At 43.5% G+C, this 17,964-nt stretch overlaps 1 protein-coding gene across 1 annotated transcript in view; it reads left to right on the forward strand.

The window, feature by feature from the left end:
* CALCR (calcitonin receptor) overlaps positions 1 to 17,618 on the forward strand; it is a 459,172-nt gene extending 441,554 nt beyond the window's left edge. The window contains exon 13 of the mRNA XM_073629603.1: positions 15,379 to 17,618. Coding sequence (XP_073485704.1) covers positions 15,379 to 15,600 — 222 coding nt within the window. The 3' untranslated portion in view covers positions 15,601 to 17,618. The remainder of the gene's footprint in view (positions 1 to 15,378) is intronic.
* Positions 17,619 to 17,964: the final 346 nt, after the last annotated feature.

Genomic DNA, 17,964 nt, shown 5'->3' on the forward strand with positions numbered 1-17,964 from the left:
ACATATTGATGGCAGCGGGAGCCATTGGCTCCTGCTGCTGTCAATCAAATGCAGTGACACGGGAGCCAGGGGCGGGGCCGAATCCCACTGTCTGTGTCAATGGAGAGTGCGCACGCGCTGGTGCCCCCATGTAAAGCGGCTCTCTGTGGGGGCACCCGATGAAGGGAAGATGGTAAAGCTGCCCATTCCTCTTGGCAAAAAGCCTCCAGTTCCTGTAAATTCTTGGGCTGTCTTGCATGAACTGCACGTTTGAGATCTCCCCAGAGTGGTTCAATGATATTGAGGTCGGGAGACTGAGATGGCCACTCCAGAACCTTCACTTTATTCTGCTGTAGCCAATGACAGGTCGACTTGGCCTTGTGTTTTGGATCATTGTCATGTTGAAATGTCCAAGTACGTCCCATGCGCAGCTTCCTGGCTGATGAATGCAAATGTTCCTCCAGTATTTTTGGATAATATACTGCATTCATCTTGCTATCAATTTTGACCAAATTTCCTGTGCCTTTGTAGCTCACACATCCCCAAAACATCAGCGATCCACCTCCGTGTTTCACAGTAGGAATGGTGGACCTTTCATCATAGGCTTTGTTGACTCCTCTCCAAATGTAGTGTTTATGGTTGTGGCCAAAAAGCTCAATTTTGGTCTCATCACTCCAAATGACTTTGTGCCAGAAGGTTTGAGGCTTGTCTCTGTGCTGTTTGGCGTATTGTAAGAGGGATACTTTGTGGCATTTGCGTAGTAATGGCTTTCTTCTGGCAACTCGACCATGCAGCCCATCTTTCTTCAAGTGCCTCCCTATTGTGCATCTTGAAACAGCCACATCACATTTTTTCAGAGAGTCCTGTATTTCATCTGAAGTTATTTGTGGGTTTTTCTTTGCATCCTGAGCAATTTTCCTGGCAGTTGTGGCTGACGTTTTAATTGGTCTACCTGACCGTGGTTTGGTTTCAACAGAACCCCTCATTTCCCACTTCTTGATTAGAGTTTGAACACTGCTGATTGGCAGTCTTAATTCCTTGGATATCTTTACTATATCCCTTTCCTGTTTTATACAGTTCAACTACCTTTTCCCGCCGATCCTTTGACAATTCTTTTGCTTTCCCCATGACTCAGAATCCAGAAACGTCAGTGCAGCACTGGATAAAAGATGCAAGGGTCTGTCAGGAGGCCAGAAACTCATTGACCTTTTATACACACACACTAATTACAAGCAAACAGATCACAGGTGAGGATGGTTACCTTTAATAGCCATTCAAACCCCTTTGTGTCAACTTGTGTGCATGTTATCAGGCCAAAATCACCAGGGTATGTAAACTTTTGATCAGGGTCATTTGGGTCGTTTCTGTTACCATTATGATTTAAAAAGAGTAAGCACAGTTGATTGATAATAAACGGCTTCAGCCAAACACTAACCATGTTATTGTGTATCATGTTTTTGTGTTATCATTCATATTCTCTGAAAAATAGCCAAGGAATCATAACTTCTGCCAGGGTATGTAAACTTATGAGCACAACTGTATACCCAGTGAAGTTACTGGCATCAGGTGATACAGAGATGAAATAAATCATTCTACATAAGTCGTGCCCATTTATCTACAGCAGTCTGTCCCATACATCCATTCAAAGTGTAGATTTTACACAGGATCTCACAGCCCTGAAAAGCAGGAGGCAGAGAGCTGAAGTTACATCAGTGAGAGCTGATTGGAGGGAAGGGACACACCCCCCTTCACAAAGCACAGGGACAGAGCCGAGACTGTCAACTGGAGCTCCACCCCTGTCACCATTTTTCTCTTGGTGTCAGGAAAACTTGTCAGAAGTCACTCATGCTGATAGCAGAGGAAGGAGACAGCAGACAGAAATGACACTTAGACCCCTTTCACACTGGGGCGGTTTGCAGGCGTTATTGCGCTAAAAATAGCGCCTGCAAACCGCCCCTAAACAGCCTCCGCTGTTTGTTCAGTGTGAAAGCCCGAGGACTTTCACACTGAAGCGGTGCGCTGGCAGGAGAAGAAAAAATCTCCTGTCAGCCGCTTCTTTGGAGCGGTGAAGGAGCGGTGTATTCACCGCTCCATCACCGCTCCTGCCCATTGAAATCCATGGGACAGCGCGGCTATACCGCGGTAATAACGCGGCTATAGCCGCGCTATACGAGGGGTTTTAACCCTTTTTCGGCTGCCAGCGGGGGGTTAACACCGCACCGCTAGCGGCCGAATACCGCGGTAAACCAGCGCTAAATATAGCGCTGTTTTACCGCCGACGCCCCCTACCGCCCCAGTGTGAAAGGAGCCTTAGTGCTCTGGATTGAGACAAGTACACACTATAGAGGGATATGCTTTGCTCATATTTCATGTCTGAGGTTTACAACTACTTTATTGGAGGGAATTCCTGCTAATATTAATTCATTGGAAGACAGTGGGAAGAATGGCCCTTACATTGATGGTCTGTAGGAAGGATTCCCTTTACATAGAATGTATGTAAGAGTGCTGATTTTGTACATTTGTCCGCTGACAAGGAAATGATCAGTCTATAATTTTAATTTGTAAGTTTATTTTAACAGTGAGAGACAGAATAACAACAGAAATATCCAGAAAAACTCATTTCAAAAAGTTTTGGTGGCAAAATCAGATTTATACTTGCAGAGGAATTCATTTTCTGATCTGGAGAGGCGGCTGACCTTGAGCTGGTCTTGCATTAAAGGGCACAAAAACAATAGATAATTCTTTGACAGTTCCTCGGAGTAACAGCTATAACAGCAGGCTGCCTTTATATGTCAACGGTAAAATTGTGGGCATTTCATGTCGTTCTTCAATTACAAGTTACCATAAATCAATTACAAGATAAAGGACAGTTGAGGATGCATTGTCTACACTGTGCTAATTTTAAAAGGTGTCACCCCAGAATTGAAAACGTTTTTATTGACAGAAACTTTGGCTGCTTGGATGTAACATAAGTGTGAAAATGTTGCATCCAAATGAGGCCTGGAGTCAGTGCAGGCTGGTGGGTTTTTTGTTGGGGGGAGGCGGCACTACCAACCCCCCCGCGCGTCTGCTGGTTGTACCGGCACTTACCTGGATAGATAGATCCAGATAGATAGGGGTGGTCATCCAGCGCAGCGGGGTGCGGGCAGCAGCTCCAGCCTAGCGGGTGCGGGGTCTGGGCAGCGGCTCCAGGCTAGCGGGTGCGGGTCGGGGCAGCGGCTCCAGGCTAGCGGGTTTGGGGTCCAGGCAGCGGCTCCAGGCTAGCGGGGTCGGGGTCCAGACAGCGGCTCCAGGCTAGCGGGGGTGGGGTCCAGGCAGCAGTTCCAGGCTAGTGGGTGCGGGGCCCAGGCAGCGGCTCCAGGCTAGCGGGCGCGGGGTCCAGGCAGCGGCTCCAGGCTAGCGGGCGCGGGGTCCAGGCAGCGGCTCCAGGCTAGAGGGCGCGGGGTCCAGGCAGCGGCTCCAGGCTAGGGGGTGTGGGGTCCGGGCAGCGGCTCCAGGCTAGCGGGTGCAGGGTCCGGGCAGCGGCTCCAGGCTAGCGGGTGTGGGGTCCAGGCAGCGGCCCCAGGCTACTGGGGTCAGGGTCCAGGCAGCGGCTCCAGGCTAGCCGGGTCGGGGTCCAGGCAGCGGCTCCAGGCTAGCGGGGTCGGGGTCCAGGCAGCGGCTCCAGGCTAGCGGGGGTGCGGGGTCCGGGCAGCGGCTCCAGGCTGGCAGGCTTCCTCTCTGGCTCCACGTCATGAGTCTAATAGGATCTCCACTATCATCAGGAAATACTACCACTTTTCACTAAAGCCCTCCACACCAACACAGGAGAATATCTTTTGTGTTTAGTCGAATAGGATCGCCTGATGTTTTGGCCAATCAGAAAACAGGTCTCACACCTGCTTCCTGATTGGTGGGGAGAAGATTTATTGTGAAAATAGAGAAAATTAATTCACTATCATCACAGAACTGGGTGGGATCAGGATACAGTGCTCTGCCCTGGGCCCACCCTTTTTTTGAAGTCTATTAGAGCCTCTGTCTCTAATCATGTGCTTCAAAAAGGCCATTCAGGACCAAGTGACATTGTGCTTCAAAACTCCCAACCATTTTGTACCCTTGGCTGGCATTGGAGCTCACAGAGGAGTGAGCATGCACGGATGCCCCCATAGGAAGTGGTTTGCCTTGAGGGCACTTGTCAGGGGGGAGGGTCCAGGAGAGCAGCGGGGCACCCCAGAAGAGAAGGATCAGGGCTGCTCTGTGCAAAACCACTACACAGAGCAGGTAAGTATAACATGTTTGTTACTTTAAAAAAAAAGTTTGCCCTTAGAATCACTTTAACTACTTCCGGACCGCGGCGCCTACCATACATATACTGCGGCAGGGTGGCCCAGCTGAGTGAAATCACGTACCTGTACTGTGTTTGCTTCTTCCCGAGTCTGGGGTGTGCGCGCACGCCGCCAGCGTCCCGCTCCTGCTGTGTTTGGACACAGCCAGAGCCAATCAGCGGGGTCTGGTGGATGCGATGTCCGCCGAGAACCCAGCAATCGTTCCCAGAGAGGCAGAACGACCGAGAACCCGGCAATTGTTCCCAGAGAGGCAGAACGACTGAGAACCCAGCAATCGTTCCCAGAGAGGCAGAACGACCGAGAACCCGGCAATCGTTCCCAGAGAGGCAGAACGACCGAGAACCCGGCAATCGTTCCCAGAGAGGCAGAACGACGGTCTGACTGTGTAAACAAGACAGATCGCCGTTCTGTCAGTGCTAAGCAGGAAGACCGATCTCTCTCTTCCTCCAGTCAAACCATCCACCACACAGTTAGCAAGCAGCCCCTAGGCACACATTAAACCCTTTGATCGCCCCTGATGTTAACCCCCTTCCCTGCCAGTGTCATTTATACAATGATTTAGCACTGATCACTGTACTGGTGTCATTGGTCCCCAAAAAGTGTCAGATTTGTCCACCGCAATGTTGCAGTCCCTCTAAAAATCGCTGATTGCCGCAATTACTAGTAAAAAATATAAAAATAAAAAAAGTCCATAAATCTATCCCATAGTTTGTAGATGCGATAACTTTTGCGCAAACCAATCAATATACAATTATTGGGATTTTTTTTACCAAAAATATGTAGCAAATTACATATTGGTCTAAATTGATGAAGAAATTTGATTTTTTTATTTAAAAAAATGATTGAATATGTTTCATAGCAGAAAATAAAAAAATATTGTTTATTTTTGAAAACTGTCGCTCTTTTTTTGTTTATAGCGTAAAAAATAAAAACCGCAGAGGTGAGCAAATACCACCAAAAGAAAGCTCTATTTGGGAAAAAAAAAGGACATCAATTTTGTTTGGGTACAACGTCCCGCGACCGCGCAATTGTCAGTTAAAGCGGCGCAGTGCCATATCGCAAAAAAATGCTCTGGTCAGGAAGGGGGTGAAACCTTCTGGGGCTGAAATTAATTAAATAAATGTAAACAAATTAATTCTTGAGGCTCCTAAAGCTATTTCTACCACAACTTGCCCGTATTCATTTCCAAATAATATCTACTGTCTTTGTGTGTTGCTAGCAGGGAACGCAAACACATTCTCATTGGTTTTTGTTCATTTTATTTATAGAGTATTGTACTGTATTTTCCAGTAAATAATGACATTATTTCAGGTACCCTCCTGTGGCAGGGAACGATGTGCTTGCATATTGAGCTCTTAATTCATTTCTATTAAATTACATTGCCGCCGTCAATGATTATAATTCATTAACCAAATGGTTAGGGTTCCCAGATGAATTGTTTTGCCTGTAACCTCAGTGTGATTTGCAGTAATTATGTTATATCAACTTATTTGTATTTTCAGCACTCCACAATTGACGGGGGGATTATTGCTAAATTTTCCATCATTATCATAGTAACAGTTCAACTGTTTAAAGAGGAACTTTAGTTTTGCTGGAGGAAAACAAAATAGAAGGTCAACTACATCCATTGAAAGGATTTTGACAAACTCTAATAGGTCCTTACCGGCTTCTGTTTCGTAGATATTTAAAAAGTCTATTCCTGCGCATGTGATAAAATACTTACACACTGAAAATACATTTTTATGTTCTGTCCTTAAAGTCCAATTACAATTTTTAAATTCAAAATGGGCCTTTCATCAGGGTACAGAATTAAAAAGCTGAGGCTCCAATACTAACGTTGGGTGTGAAGTTTTCTTCTGCACTCGTTTTTTTTTTTTTTGCCAGGAGATGTTTTAGGCCTATCAGGTTGTATGATGTCCATCGTCGTTTAACTGGTAGACTGAGGACATACTATGAATGAATGCTTTCATTAACCCCGCTCCTTAACCACTTCAGCCCCGGAAGATTTTACCCCCTTCCTGACCAGAGCACTTTTTGCGATTCAGCACTGCGTCGCTTTAACTGACAATTGTGCGGTCGTGCGACGTTGCACCCAAACAAAATTGACGTCCTTTTTTTCCCACAAATAGAGCTTTCTTTTGGTGGTATTTGATCACCTCTGTGGTTTTTATTTTTTGCGTTATAAACAAAAAAAGAGCGACAATTTTGAAAAAAAAAAAACATTTTTTAATTTATAAAAATATAATATATTTACAATTTTGAAAAAAAACTATTTTTTTACTTTATAAATATATCTATATCTATCTATCTATCTATCTATCTATCTATCTATCTATCTATCTATCTATCTATCTATCTATCTATCTATCTATCTATATATATATATATAAAACTTTATAAATATCCCCCAAAAATATATAAAAAAAAAAAAACGAATTTCTTTCTCAGTTTAGGCCGATATGTATTCTTCTACATATTTTTGGTAAAAAAAAAATCACAATAAGCGTATATTGATTGGTTTGCGCAAAAGTTATAGCGTCTACAAAATAGGGGATAGTTTTATGGCATTTTTATTATTATTTCTTTTTTATTAGTAATGGTGGTGATCTACGATTTTTATTGTGACTGCGACATTATGGCGGACACATCGGACACTTTTGACACTATTTTGGGACCATTGTCATTTATACAGCGATCAGTGCTATAAAAATGCACTGATTACTGTGTAAATGACACTGGCAGGGAAGGGGTTAAACCCCCAAGGGGCGAACAAGGGGTTAAGTGTGTCCTAGGGAGTGATTCTAACTGTGGGGGGGGGCTTCCACTCACATTGCAGCGATCACTACTCCCGATGACAGGGAGCAGTGATCTCTGTCACGTCACTAGGCAGAACAGGGAAATACCTTGTTTACATAGGCACTTCCCCGTTCTGTGGCTCTGTGACACGATCGCTGGGAGACCGGCGGACATCGAGTCCGCTGTGCACACGGGCACGGTCACGCTGTATGCGGCGGGTGCGCGCCAGCTAGCCCCGCAATTTAAAGGGGGAGTACAGGTACGCCCATTTGCACACCGCTGCCATTGTGCCGACATATATCGGCGTGCGGTGGTGGGCAAGTGGTCAAAGTATACTGTATGTGAACCCTTACAAAGAACCCAAGGAGCAAGGAGATTGCTACTTTGACAAGCGGCACTTTTCTCCATCCCTGAGCACCTACATACTTGCCTGGAACATTTTAGCAGACAAGCCCCCTTTCCCCTGCACTCCTCTTCTACTTGTCTCAGGCAAGTCCTTGGAAATGCAGAAAAGGGCCATCTGTCAAAGCAGCCATCTCTTTGCCAGCTGTGTTGTTGGGTGGTGTCACAAGGGCCACGTAACTGATGTGAGAACGAAGTAGTGGGGAGGCCTCCCTTGCACCTCGAGTCCTTAAAGCCTCTGGAGATGGGGACTGAGACTTGGTGGGGACTCCAAGTTGCAGGGGTGCCAGGGGTGCGGAGCACCGTGCAAGCCTTAATCCGGGATCCGAGCCGAGGTCAAGTCCAGTTGGGCAACGAAGCATAAAAGGGTTAATCAGAAGAAGAATGGTTGAGCTCCAAGTCGGGGTTGGTTCCAATCTGGCAGCTGAGTACAAAAGGGGCAGAAGAAGTAGAATGGTTAAGGTACAAATCTTAGGTCAATGGCAAGCAGCAATCAAGAGTAGTCAAACAGGTTTCCAGGTAACAACAGGTTCAGACAGATCACGCACTAGCACAGGAACAAGGGGGGGACTGAAGATAATCCAGCAATTTGGCAGTGTCTGGGCTGGGCTTATATAGGGAAGTTTGAGGTCACTTCCTGTGCGCCTCCTGGGCATTTTCCTGCCTTTTTCCATCAGGTTGATGTCACTTCCTGTGCACCTCCTGGGCATTTTCCTGCCTTTTTCCATCAGGTTGATGTCACTTCCTGTGCACCTCCTGGGTATTTTCCCGCCTTTTTCCATCAGGTTAAGGTCACTTCCTGTGTGCTTCCTTGGCATTTTCCTGCTCTTTTCCATCAAGTCTTCTGCACAGGTGCCCTAAGGAGTCTTTGGTGCATGCTCGGTTGGCACGGATTTCCTCTTGCGGCACTGCGCCATTGGTGCATGCGTAGTAAGCTGTGGACTCTTACAGGTGGCCATGGGAGGAGAAGGGGTGCCCTGTCTGAATTCAAAGCTAGCCATAGGAAGATGGGAGAAAATACTATATGCATTATTTCCCCTAGGGAAGAGGACACATAAATAAAATCAGGATTGAGGCTTCTTTAAAATTTCTGCTCCATCTTAGTGAAATGACTCTAAGGTGCCCAATACCGCAGGGATGTGGGAGGGGCGTACCAAAGACTAGCCATGTAGCTGAAGTAAAAATGTGCATACTGCTGACACATTTAGATTTGGAGAAGGAATGCTGATAAGAAATCACAGGAACCTTGCAGTGCTTGCTATTCCATTGACGCCAGTTTTCACTGTTTCAATGACGAGTTCCTTTTAAACATCAGAACATTCGTTGGCTATGGAGCTAGCATCATGCGCACAGCAGATTTATTTAAAACAGTTGCTATTTCTTATTTACAAAGTCTTGAGATAATTTATGTATTGCAGTCATTTCTGAAGTAGAATGAAATAGAGGTCATTGAATTCCCTATATCGACAGCGACATTTCCTGCAACAAATAAACACTTACCATACATCTGATAGCTAAACTACAGGGATGAGCCGGGCCCAGAAGGTGCATCAATTGTCATTCACTTGTATAAATTATCACCTTGCAAAGCAAATGTGTCCGCGATCTGATTACCATAGATTGCAGAACAGTCTGCTATGGGCTTTTATATCTGGACAATAACAGCCCGTAATTAAAATTAAGAGGCAGCAGGTTTCTTATTAATCTATTGTTCAACAAAGACAATGCATATGGTGTTCTGGCATTTTCAGGAGATGTGCGGTTGTATGTAAAAAAACATAGTAAACCTGTCAGTTTAACAGAATCGTAACAATATACCCATCTCACCCTGCATTAGGCACCCTCCAATGCCCATTTAAACCCCCTCCTCTCCTCTCCTCTGTTTTGCCAGCCACCTCTGCAAAGTCACCTGCAAATTTTCCACAGTTGTGACAGCACTGGGGACTGGCCATTGGCTACTCAGCCCCTAAGTGTGGGGAGGCAGGTGGTGGGTCACATGCTACTTTATAGTGAAATTTACTGGTGGCAATGTTTAGTGTGGCAGTGCAATGTTGGTAAACCTAAGTATAGGCACTTAAGAGTTTCTGATTAATGGGGGGGGGTAGTTTTGGGTAGTGTTTGTGATTGCCCACTTATCTTATGTAGCACCCTTTAGTGTGTGCTACTAGTCTTGAGAGTACAAAAAAGCTTTTTCTGGCCAGTAATAACCTGAGTGATTGAATTGGGTCAGGGTTATTAGAGGACAGGGCTGGATGACTCATCCTGGCAGCTCTCTGGTGCCTCCCCCTGGTGTCTGGAAGGTTGGAGAACCTTCTAGAACTAGAGGGGGGAGGTTAGGAGGAGCTGTCATGAATATTTATGGGGCCTCAACCAATCCCCAGAGGTGGGCTGGCAGGGGGGTGAGACAACCCCATAAATAGACATGCCATTCCGAAAATGGAGAAGCAGTGGTGAGGAGAGTCTGGAGGGACCCCTTACCGGAGGGGGGGTTCCTTGGGCCAGGTGGTCCAGAAAGCTGAAATGGTGGAATGCTAACACGGGAGGCAGTGTAAGGATTGATGCCGGAGAGGCAGCAGGAGTAAGGAGAGACAGTGAGTAGATCAGCACGGTGCAGAGACAGATAAGGGGAGAGACTGCCATCTGCAGCAGGCCCCTCTTGAAGAGGCTCTCTCTAGTGCCAAGTCTTCATCTAAGCTTGCTTGCTTTAAATTTTGAGCCCTGCATGTATATATGTGTGTGTGTGTGTGTGTGTGTGTGTGTGTGTGTGTGTGTGTGTGTGTGTGTATATAGATAGATAGATAGATAGATAGATAGATAGATAGATAGATAGATAGATAGATAGATAGATAGATAGATAGATAGATAGATAGATAGATAGATAGATAGACAGACAGACAGACAGACAGACAGACAGATAGATAGATAGTTTTCCTAAGGCTATATCTATCTATCTATATAATATATATCTATATATATTTTTTTTCCTAAGGATACACTACACAAGTGTTTTTTGTTTTTTTTTTGTAATTATTGTCTTGCAACAATTATTTTTTCTTTAGACAATTAAACATAACCAAACAAGATAGATAGATAGATAGATAGATAGATAGATAGATAGATAGATAGATAGATAGATAGATAGATAGATAGATAGATAGAGATATATCTATATATATAGATATATCTATATATATACTGAAAATAGTTTCACTCCTGCTGTGTTATGCACCTCTCACCACACTGAGATCACATCAGTTGGGCTGTTGATCCACCGCTAAATAAGGACAAAACAGGAGGATGAGATCTCTGTATATTACAATGAATCCTTACTTCAAAACTCCTTCATATACAATAAATGATCCAAGAGGCAACTGTACAGTTTCAAGCAGCGCTTTGCTCTTTCTCAAGCCAAGCAATTGATCCACAGATAATTAACAGCAAAAAACAACAGCAACAGCAAGCCATGAGTGGCACACGTGGCTTCTTGGATCATTTATTGTATATTTATTGTATATGAATATGGAGTGTATATACGCACACACACATACACTAGGTTGCCTAAAGTGTTGGGATGCTTACCTTTACACCACATGTGTTTTAATGGCATCCCAGTCTTATGCCCCGTACACACGGTCGGACTTTGTTCGGACATTCCGACAACAAAATCCTAGGATTTTTTCCGACGGATGTTGGCTCAAACTTGTCTTGCATACACACGGTCACACAAAGTTGTTGGAAAATCCGATCGTTCTAAACGCGGTGACGTAAAACACGTACGTCGGGACTATAAACGGGGCAGTGGCCAATAGCTTTCATCTCTTTATTTATTCTGAGCATGCGTGGCACTTTGTCCGTCCGATTTGTGTACACACGATCGGAATTTCCGACAACGGATTTTGTTGTCGGAAAATTTTATCTCCTGCTCTCCAACTTTGTGTGTCGGAAAATCCGATGGAAAATGTCCGATGGAGCCCACACACGGTCGGAATTTCCGACAACACGCTCCGATCGGACATTTTCCATCGGAAAATCCGACCGTGTGCACGGGGCATTAGTCCGTAGGGTTCAATATTGAGTTGGCCCACCCTTTACAGCTATAACAACTTCAACTCTTCTGGGAAGACTGTCCACAAGGTTTAGGAGAGTGTCTATGGGAATGTTTGACCATTCTTCCAGAAGCACATTTGTGAGGTTGGGCACTGATGTGAACGAGAAGGCCTGGCTTGCAGTCTCTGCTCTAATTCATCCCAAAGGTGTTCTATTGGATTGAGGTCAGGGCTCTGTGCAGGCCAGTCTAGTTCCTCCACTCCAAACTTGCTCACCCATGTCTTTATGGACCTTGCTTTGTGCACTGGTCCAAATCATTTGGTGGAGGGGGGATTATGGTGTGGGGTTGTTTTTCAGGGGTTGGGCCTCTTAGTTCCAGTGAAGGGAACTCTTAAGGAGTCAGCATAGCAAGACATTTTGGACAATTACAAGCTCCCAACTTTGTGGGAACAGTTTGGGGATGGCCCCTTCCTATACTAACATGACTGCACACCAGTGCACAAAGCAAGGTCTATAAAGACATGGATGAGCAAGTTTGGGGTGGAGGAACTTGACTGGCCTAAGGACTAATACTGGGATGCCATTAAAAATCATGTAAAGACAGGCGTCCCAATACTTTTGGTAATATACTGTAGTTTATATATACAGAGAGAGAGAGAAAGCAGTTTTTTTTTTGTTTTTTTTTTTGGGGGGGGGGGTTATGAAATACAATATACATTCCATATCTTTATGTTTCTTGTTTAGTTAATGTTTCTATTGTCTTATTTTGTATACAGATGATAGAATTACTCCCTTTTCACTTTGCTTTACAGTCCTAGGATGGGATTATGTTCGTGAGAGGGGTAATGAATAGGATTAGGGCCAAAAATGTAGCATGAATTGTGTGGTATATGTTTAGGTTTATAATTACTGCATAGTCTACAATTTGTTTATTATTATTATTATTTAAATTTTTAATTTTTCAACTGCACATGCACATTGTGTGCTACTTATCTACAAATTTTAAATATGTGTTTTAAAATATTCTCTGGGATAAGAGGGTATTAGTATAGAACAAAGAAAAAGAAGGAACATAAGAAAGGAAAAGGAAGAAGAATAAACTCATAGAATGTTGACCGCTTCCTCTTGCCATTTGCACAATAATCTTAAAGCCATCATCACTGTCATTGGAAAGGTCAACCATCCAAATTAGTGACAATTGTATTTAATGGTAAATTACTCAAAACCAGTTTTCTGCAAATAACATGTTTCAGTCAACTTCCAACTTAAAAAAAAAAAGTACCCAAATCAATAAAGAGCAGAAAGTCACAAAAGTTTAAAAATCAATAACAAACCATTAAGATTGCTTGTAACATTGTGTAAAGTGTACGCTATAATGAAAAGACATTCGAGCTTCTTTTCAATCCTTTTTGCCTTGTCAGCCTGGAACATTTAATCTTAAAATAGTATACCAGCTGAATTATAGTTAATAGAGTTACACAACAGCCATCCTTGCCTCAATTGCCCCTGTCTATAACAAATATATAGGCATTTATTACTGAACAGAGTGATTTTGCCAAAGTTGAGTTTACCACAAAATTATTGATTTCACCATTGACAAAATTTTGCCCAGACAGAAACTCCCAATTTTTAGCTATTTAGGTGAAATTTGCTTTAAAAAGGTGGAGTGCTAAACCCCGAGAGGGGTCACTGGAAATATGCAGATCTCCCTTACCTGTTTAGAGGCTGTCCACCCTTTGTTCAGTCCAATTAGCACTTCAGGGTCAGTCAAGGGGAGCCTTTTTGAAGTTTTTTTGCTGAATGGATGTTGGAAAGAGGGATGAGGGTGCAAGATGCTCAAAAGGACACACAGGTCTTGAGAGGACACATTCCTGGAAAAATCCTGTTTCAGGAGTATTGGACCATTTAGTAGTAGCCTCAAAATAATTTGGATACTGAAGGGGACAGCCAGTTATTTTGAGATCCTATGTGAGCAGTCAAAGTCCCAGCAGCAACCTCTTGCATCTAACCCTCATACATTTCCTCACCTGAAGCTATGGCTGAAAGGTCCTATTCATGATGTCCAAGGGCAGTTCCCAACCAGCAACCTGCAACACTCTTCAGCCACTCCAGCCCAGCTTCTACAGTTAGTGTCATCCAGCAAGTCTGGCTCCCTTCAGCTATAGCACCTGCTGATGCTCAATATCAGTAGCTGTTCTGTATCACAAACAGGCTGCCTCCCAGAGGGGGAGGCCCCAGGAGAGAGAGAGCTCTGATCAGATCCTTCCAAATATTTATCTTGTTCTCAGCTACTCCTTCTGGGTCAGCCTCTGAGGGATTGGCTAGGATCCAAAATTATTTATAATTATTTATAATCCAGTGACTGATCCCCCTACCCCATTTCTGCAACATTCTTCCAGGGGCAGGCAGAAGCAATCAGACCCCAGGCTTAGGGATGAACCTGATCAGACCTAACAGGCAAATTGCGGCTCAGCTGGCTACAGTAGAGCTATACATTTAATTTAGCCAGCACAGGGCAGGAGCAATACCTTTTTTTTTATCTTTAGAGGGTGTGTTTTTATAGACAGTATTTAGAGTTGTTTAGTTCATTTGTGTTTTTTTTTTTTCTCTTTTGTGTGTATTTGATCATTGTGCACTGTTGATTTACATTTTTATTTTAGTTTTTTCCCTTCTGTTTTATTTCTGGGGAAAAAAAATATTTTTAAAATTAAATAATAATAAATAAATGAACATATAATATAGACTGTGCTTAAAACACTGATGTTACAGAGCATTGTGGGTTTTATGAAGATTCTGATTCTTCGTAGGTTCTGTCTGAACAGAGAAGACAGGGAGAGAAGTAGTTACTGCTTATTCCATTGTGTGTTTGTAAATTACAACTTGAACTATTGAGCTCTGTAAACCTGAGGGCTGGTCTTGTCCTCCATGTAATCTATCAAATGCAAAAAAATGTAATGGCGCACCACCATGTGAATCAGACATTAAAAAAATATATATTTTTCACAATAGAAAGACACTCCACCAAGCTCCCAAAACTCTGACATGTTTTTGTCTTATTTATAGAGATCTATGAATAAGCACAGAAGCAGGGTGAATGGATTACGCTGCTTTATAACAATAGAAGTCATGGTGGGGGGCAAAGTAAGTTTCTAGCCAACAGGTTCCCACTATAAATCCTTGAAGATCAGCTGTAGGTTTAGGGTTCTGTTGATGCAAGTTTTTAGTTTCTATTGGTTTAACTCAATTGGCATTTTTTTCAAACTATGTATTATGTACTAAGTTAAAGTGTTTTTTACCCCAGCATTTCATATTCCTGATATGTGTCTGCTGTACCATGTACTGGTATGAAAAAGTATCCTGTTCTCTTTGTATTGCTTACTTTGTGTGAAATCCCTGGTGTTCCTGCCAGTCCCCTTGCTCCCCTATTAAAAACTGACCACACTAAGCACGAGAGCACACCATGGTCAGTTCTCTAGCTATCATGGGAACTCTGCCTGTGCTCCTCCAATAATCAGACTTGTCCTGACAACCCCCCGTTCAGCCATTCACTGGGAATATCAGTGTGCTTTCACTTCTCCACCCGCAGCTCTTATGCAGCTGAGAACAAAGAGATTGTGATCACTTATAAAAAAAGGGTAAAAAAAGGTATTTAGGTATAGTGGCTTTTTGTATCTATGCACAAGTGTTTTGCCTTTCATTTCTATTTTCATATGAATGGGATGTTTTACAAGGTGATCGTTTACAATCACTTTAAAGATTGCAAATGGGTGTAAATGTTATTTAAACTGGAATTTAATCAGTTCTAATATGATCTATTTTTCCATCCAAGGTACAAGGAGCACTGAAGAGGCAGTGGATGCAATATAAAACTCAGTGGGGACAAAGACGTCGAGAACATTGTTCTATGCGTTCCACTTCCTATACTGCAACATCTATAACAGAAGTTCCCATTTACTTATACCCTCATGATTCCAACAGTGAACAATTAAATGGAAAATATGTAGATGACTCTGAAATCACTGCACTTAACTCCGGGGATACGTATGCCTGAACTCAAAAAAACACAAAAAAGACATTCCTCCAAAACCTTGAGATCTGCTCCTCAATGGAATAAAAGCCTTTACACAAATATCAATAAGGTGACTTCTTTCTGGGGGTTGGCTTTACCAAGCACCCTATTGAGCTCGTCTCTGAAGGAGTTCAGCTGTTGATGGACCGGATTGATCTGACGCTCTGAGTAAATCCAGAGGAAAGTGCTTATGAAATGGTGAAAACTAAATGACATTCAAAGAGACAATTAACTATAGTAAGCTATTTCTTCTAAAGCAAAACTCATGGACAGGGATATGGTGTAACTTGTGCTGCTAACAGCAAACTCTTATTGCTATCAAAAGACTTTTGACCTAGGGTGTATCATGTGCTAATCTTTGACACAATGCCATCAGTTATTTTATTTGCCACTACAGATGAGATCACACTCGCACTCCATTGTTAAAAAAAAAGTAGAGAGCACAATTGCGAAGTAGTAGGTGGTGGTGCCAGGCTATGCCAATGTTTCCTTTAAAGTTCATTTCCATCTTTTTGGCTAACCTATAGGAATGGGCAGAAAAGTTTTGTACCAGTACTTGTTAGATTTGTAACTAGTGTTTATTGCTTGTGTTGTACCCCAAGCCTTTACAGGAGTTTTATGTATCCAGTGTGCCCAGTAGGTAATTTTACAACTTACCTCATTGGCTTGGGGCCCAGCACTCAAAATGCTAAGTCTATGTTGACTATGTGCTGACATCATCATAACCATCTGTTAACCATCTGTTAATAAGCAAAATTTAAACATTTGTCTTTGGACACAGCAGATACTTAAAGGACAAGTTCACTTTTAAGAAAGAAACCATCAGCCCACCCTCAGGATCTAATCTAGACTAGAAACCCCCACCCAGGTGCTTACTTACTTCTCCATGACAGTTGCATCTTCTGATGTTTAGATGGTGCAGCCAGCACAGCAACATTTAACAGTGGGCATTGGAGCAACCAAAGGTGGGTTCCAAAACCAGGGAAACCCAAAGCTACAAGGTGGGGTAAAACTGAGACAGGAACCACTTCATTGGGGGTCCTCAAATGTTACTGTAAACCAATCATTGGCTTCTACAATTCCACTTATACCTTTAATATCACTTTTGGGTGGCCTAACTTTGTAAAAGCCTGAGCAAACATAACAAAAGAAGACTGATCAAGAAGTAATGGAAACTCAGATGATTCGTTCCACGACTATTTATTCATAAGTCCTTCAGTCTATAGTCCATTTAAAAAGATTTTAGCAATGCGGTTGTGTAACTATAAAATGTCCATCCACAAATAGAAGCCTCCACAAGGGGATTAGAAGCAAAGGACAGCAGGAGCTACAGAGTATAAAAGAAGAGAGGTGCCTCTAAGTGTAGCAATATAGTTACATTTTTTCAGGGCTTTTTTTCTCAGAGAATAGGTGCAGGAACTCCCCCCCCCTTCTGAGTCACTTCTCGTACCCACCCCTGAGCAATGTTCCTTGGTTTCATCCCCCACCCACCTCCCAGTACTGCCCCTTTTAGAGAATACAGAGCCAAGTATCATTTTGTGGTGCTAAGTAATTTGTATGGAATTTGTTAATGATAGCAAGAAAAGTAGTAAAATAGACCCCCCACAGCCAGCAGCAATAGATTTGATCAAAAACAATAGACCCACCCAGCAACAATGAACCCCCATAACAAAATACCACCCCAGCAGCAACAACAGATGCCGCTAGCATCAATAGACTCTCCAGCAGCGAGCAACAATAGACCCCCCCTTTGTCAATAGTAGATCTCTTCCAGCAATAATTGACCCCCAGCAACAATAGATCCCCCACCAGCAACAATAGACCTCCCAGCAACAATAGACCGCCACTCAAAAATAGATCTGCTCCAGCAACAATAGATCGCCCAGCAACCAGCATTAATAGACCCTCCAGCCCACCCCGGAACCCCTTGCCAATACACACAGTACATTCAGTGCTGGAGGTGCCGGAACTGCATTCCCCCCGCGTTCCCGCTGAAAAAAAGCCCTGCATTTATTAAAGGTACAACATTTAGCAACTCACATGGTTGATGATGAAAACAGGCACATCTGAGTATGCAGAGATCCGGGGTAAAGCTGTCCACTTAGACCATCCCCCGCACCGCCGGCTCTTACCGCTGTCAGTCTGCAATTGTGACCGTGAAGACTACTCTGCAGTAGAGCGATCAGAAAGCGAAGCTTGAAGAGCTTGTGGAGCGCAGCGTGGAAAGGATGACATTGATGGCGGTGTGGAGGAAGGCCTATGTGGACAGCTTTACCCCGGATCCCTGCATACTTACATGTGCCTGTTTTAATCACCAACCATGTGAGTTGCTAAATGTTGTACCTT

The sequence above is a fragment of the Aquarana catesbeiana genome, linkage group LG05 (assembly GCF_042186555.1).
Source record: "Aquarana catesbeiana isolate 2022-GZ linkage group LG05, ASM4218655v1, whole genome shotgun sequence".
Lineage (NCBI taxonomy): Eukaryota > Metazoa > Chordata > Amphibia > Anura > Ranidae > Aquarana > Aquarana catesbeiana.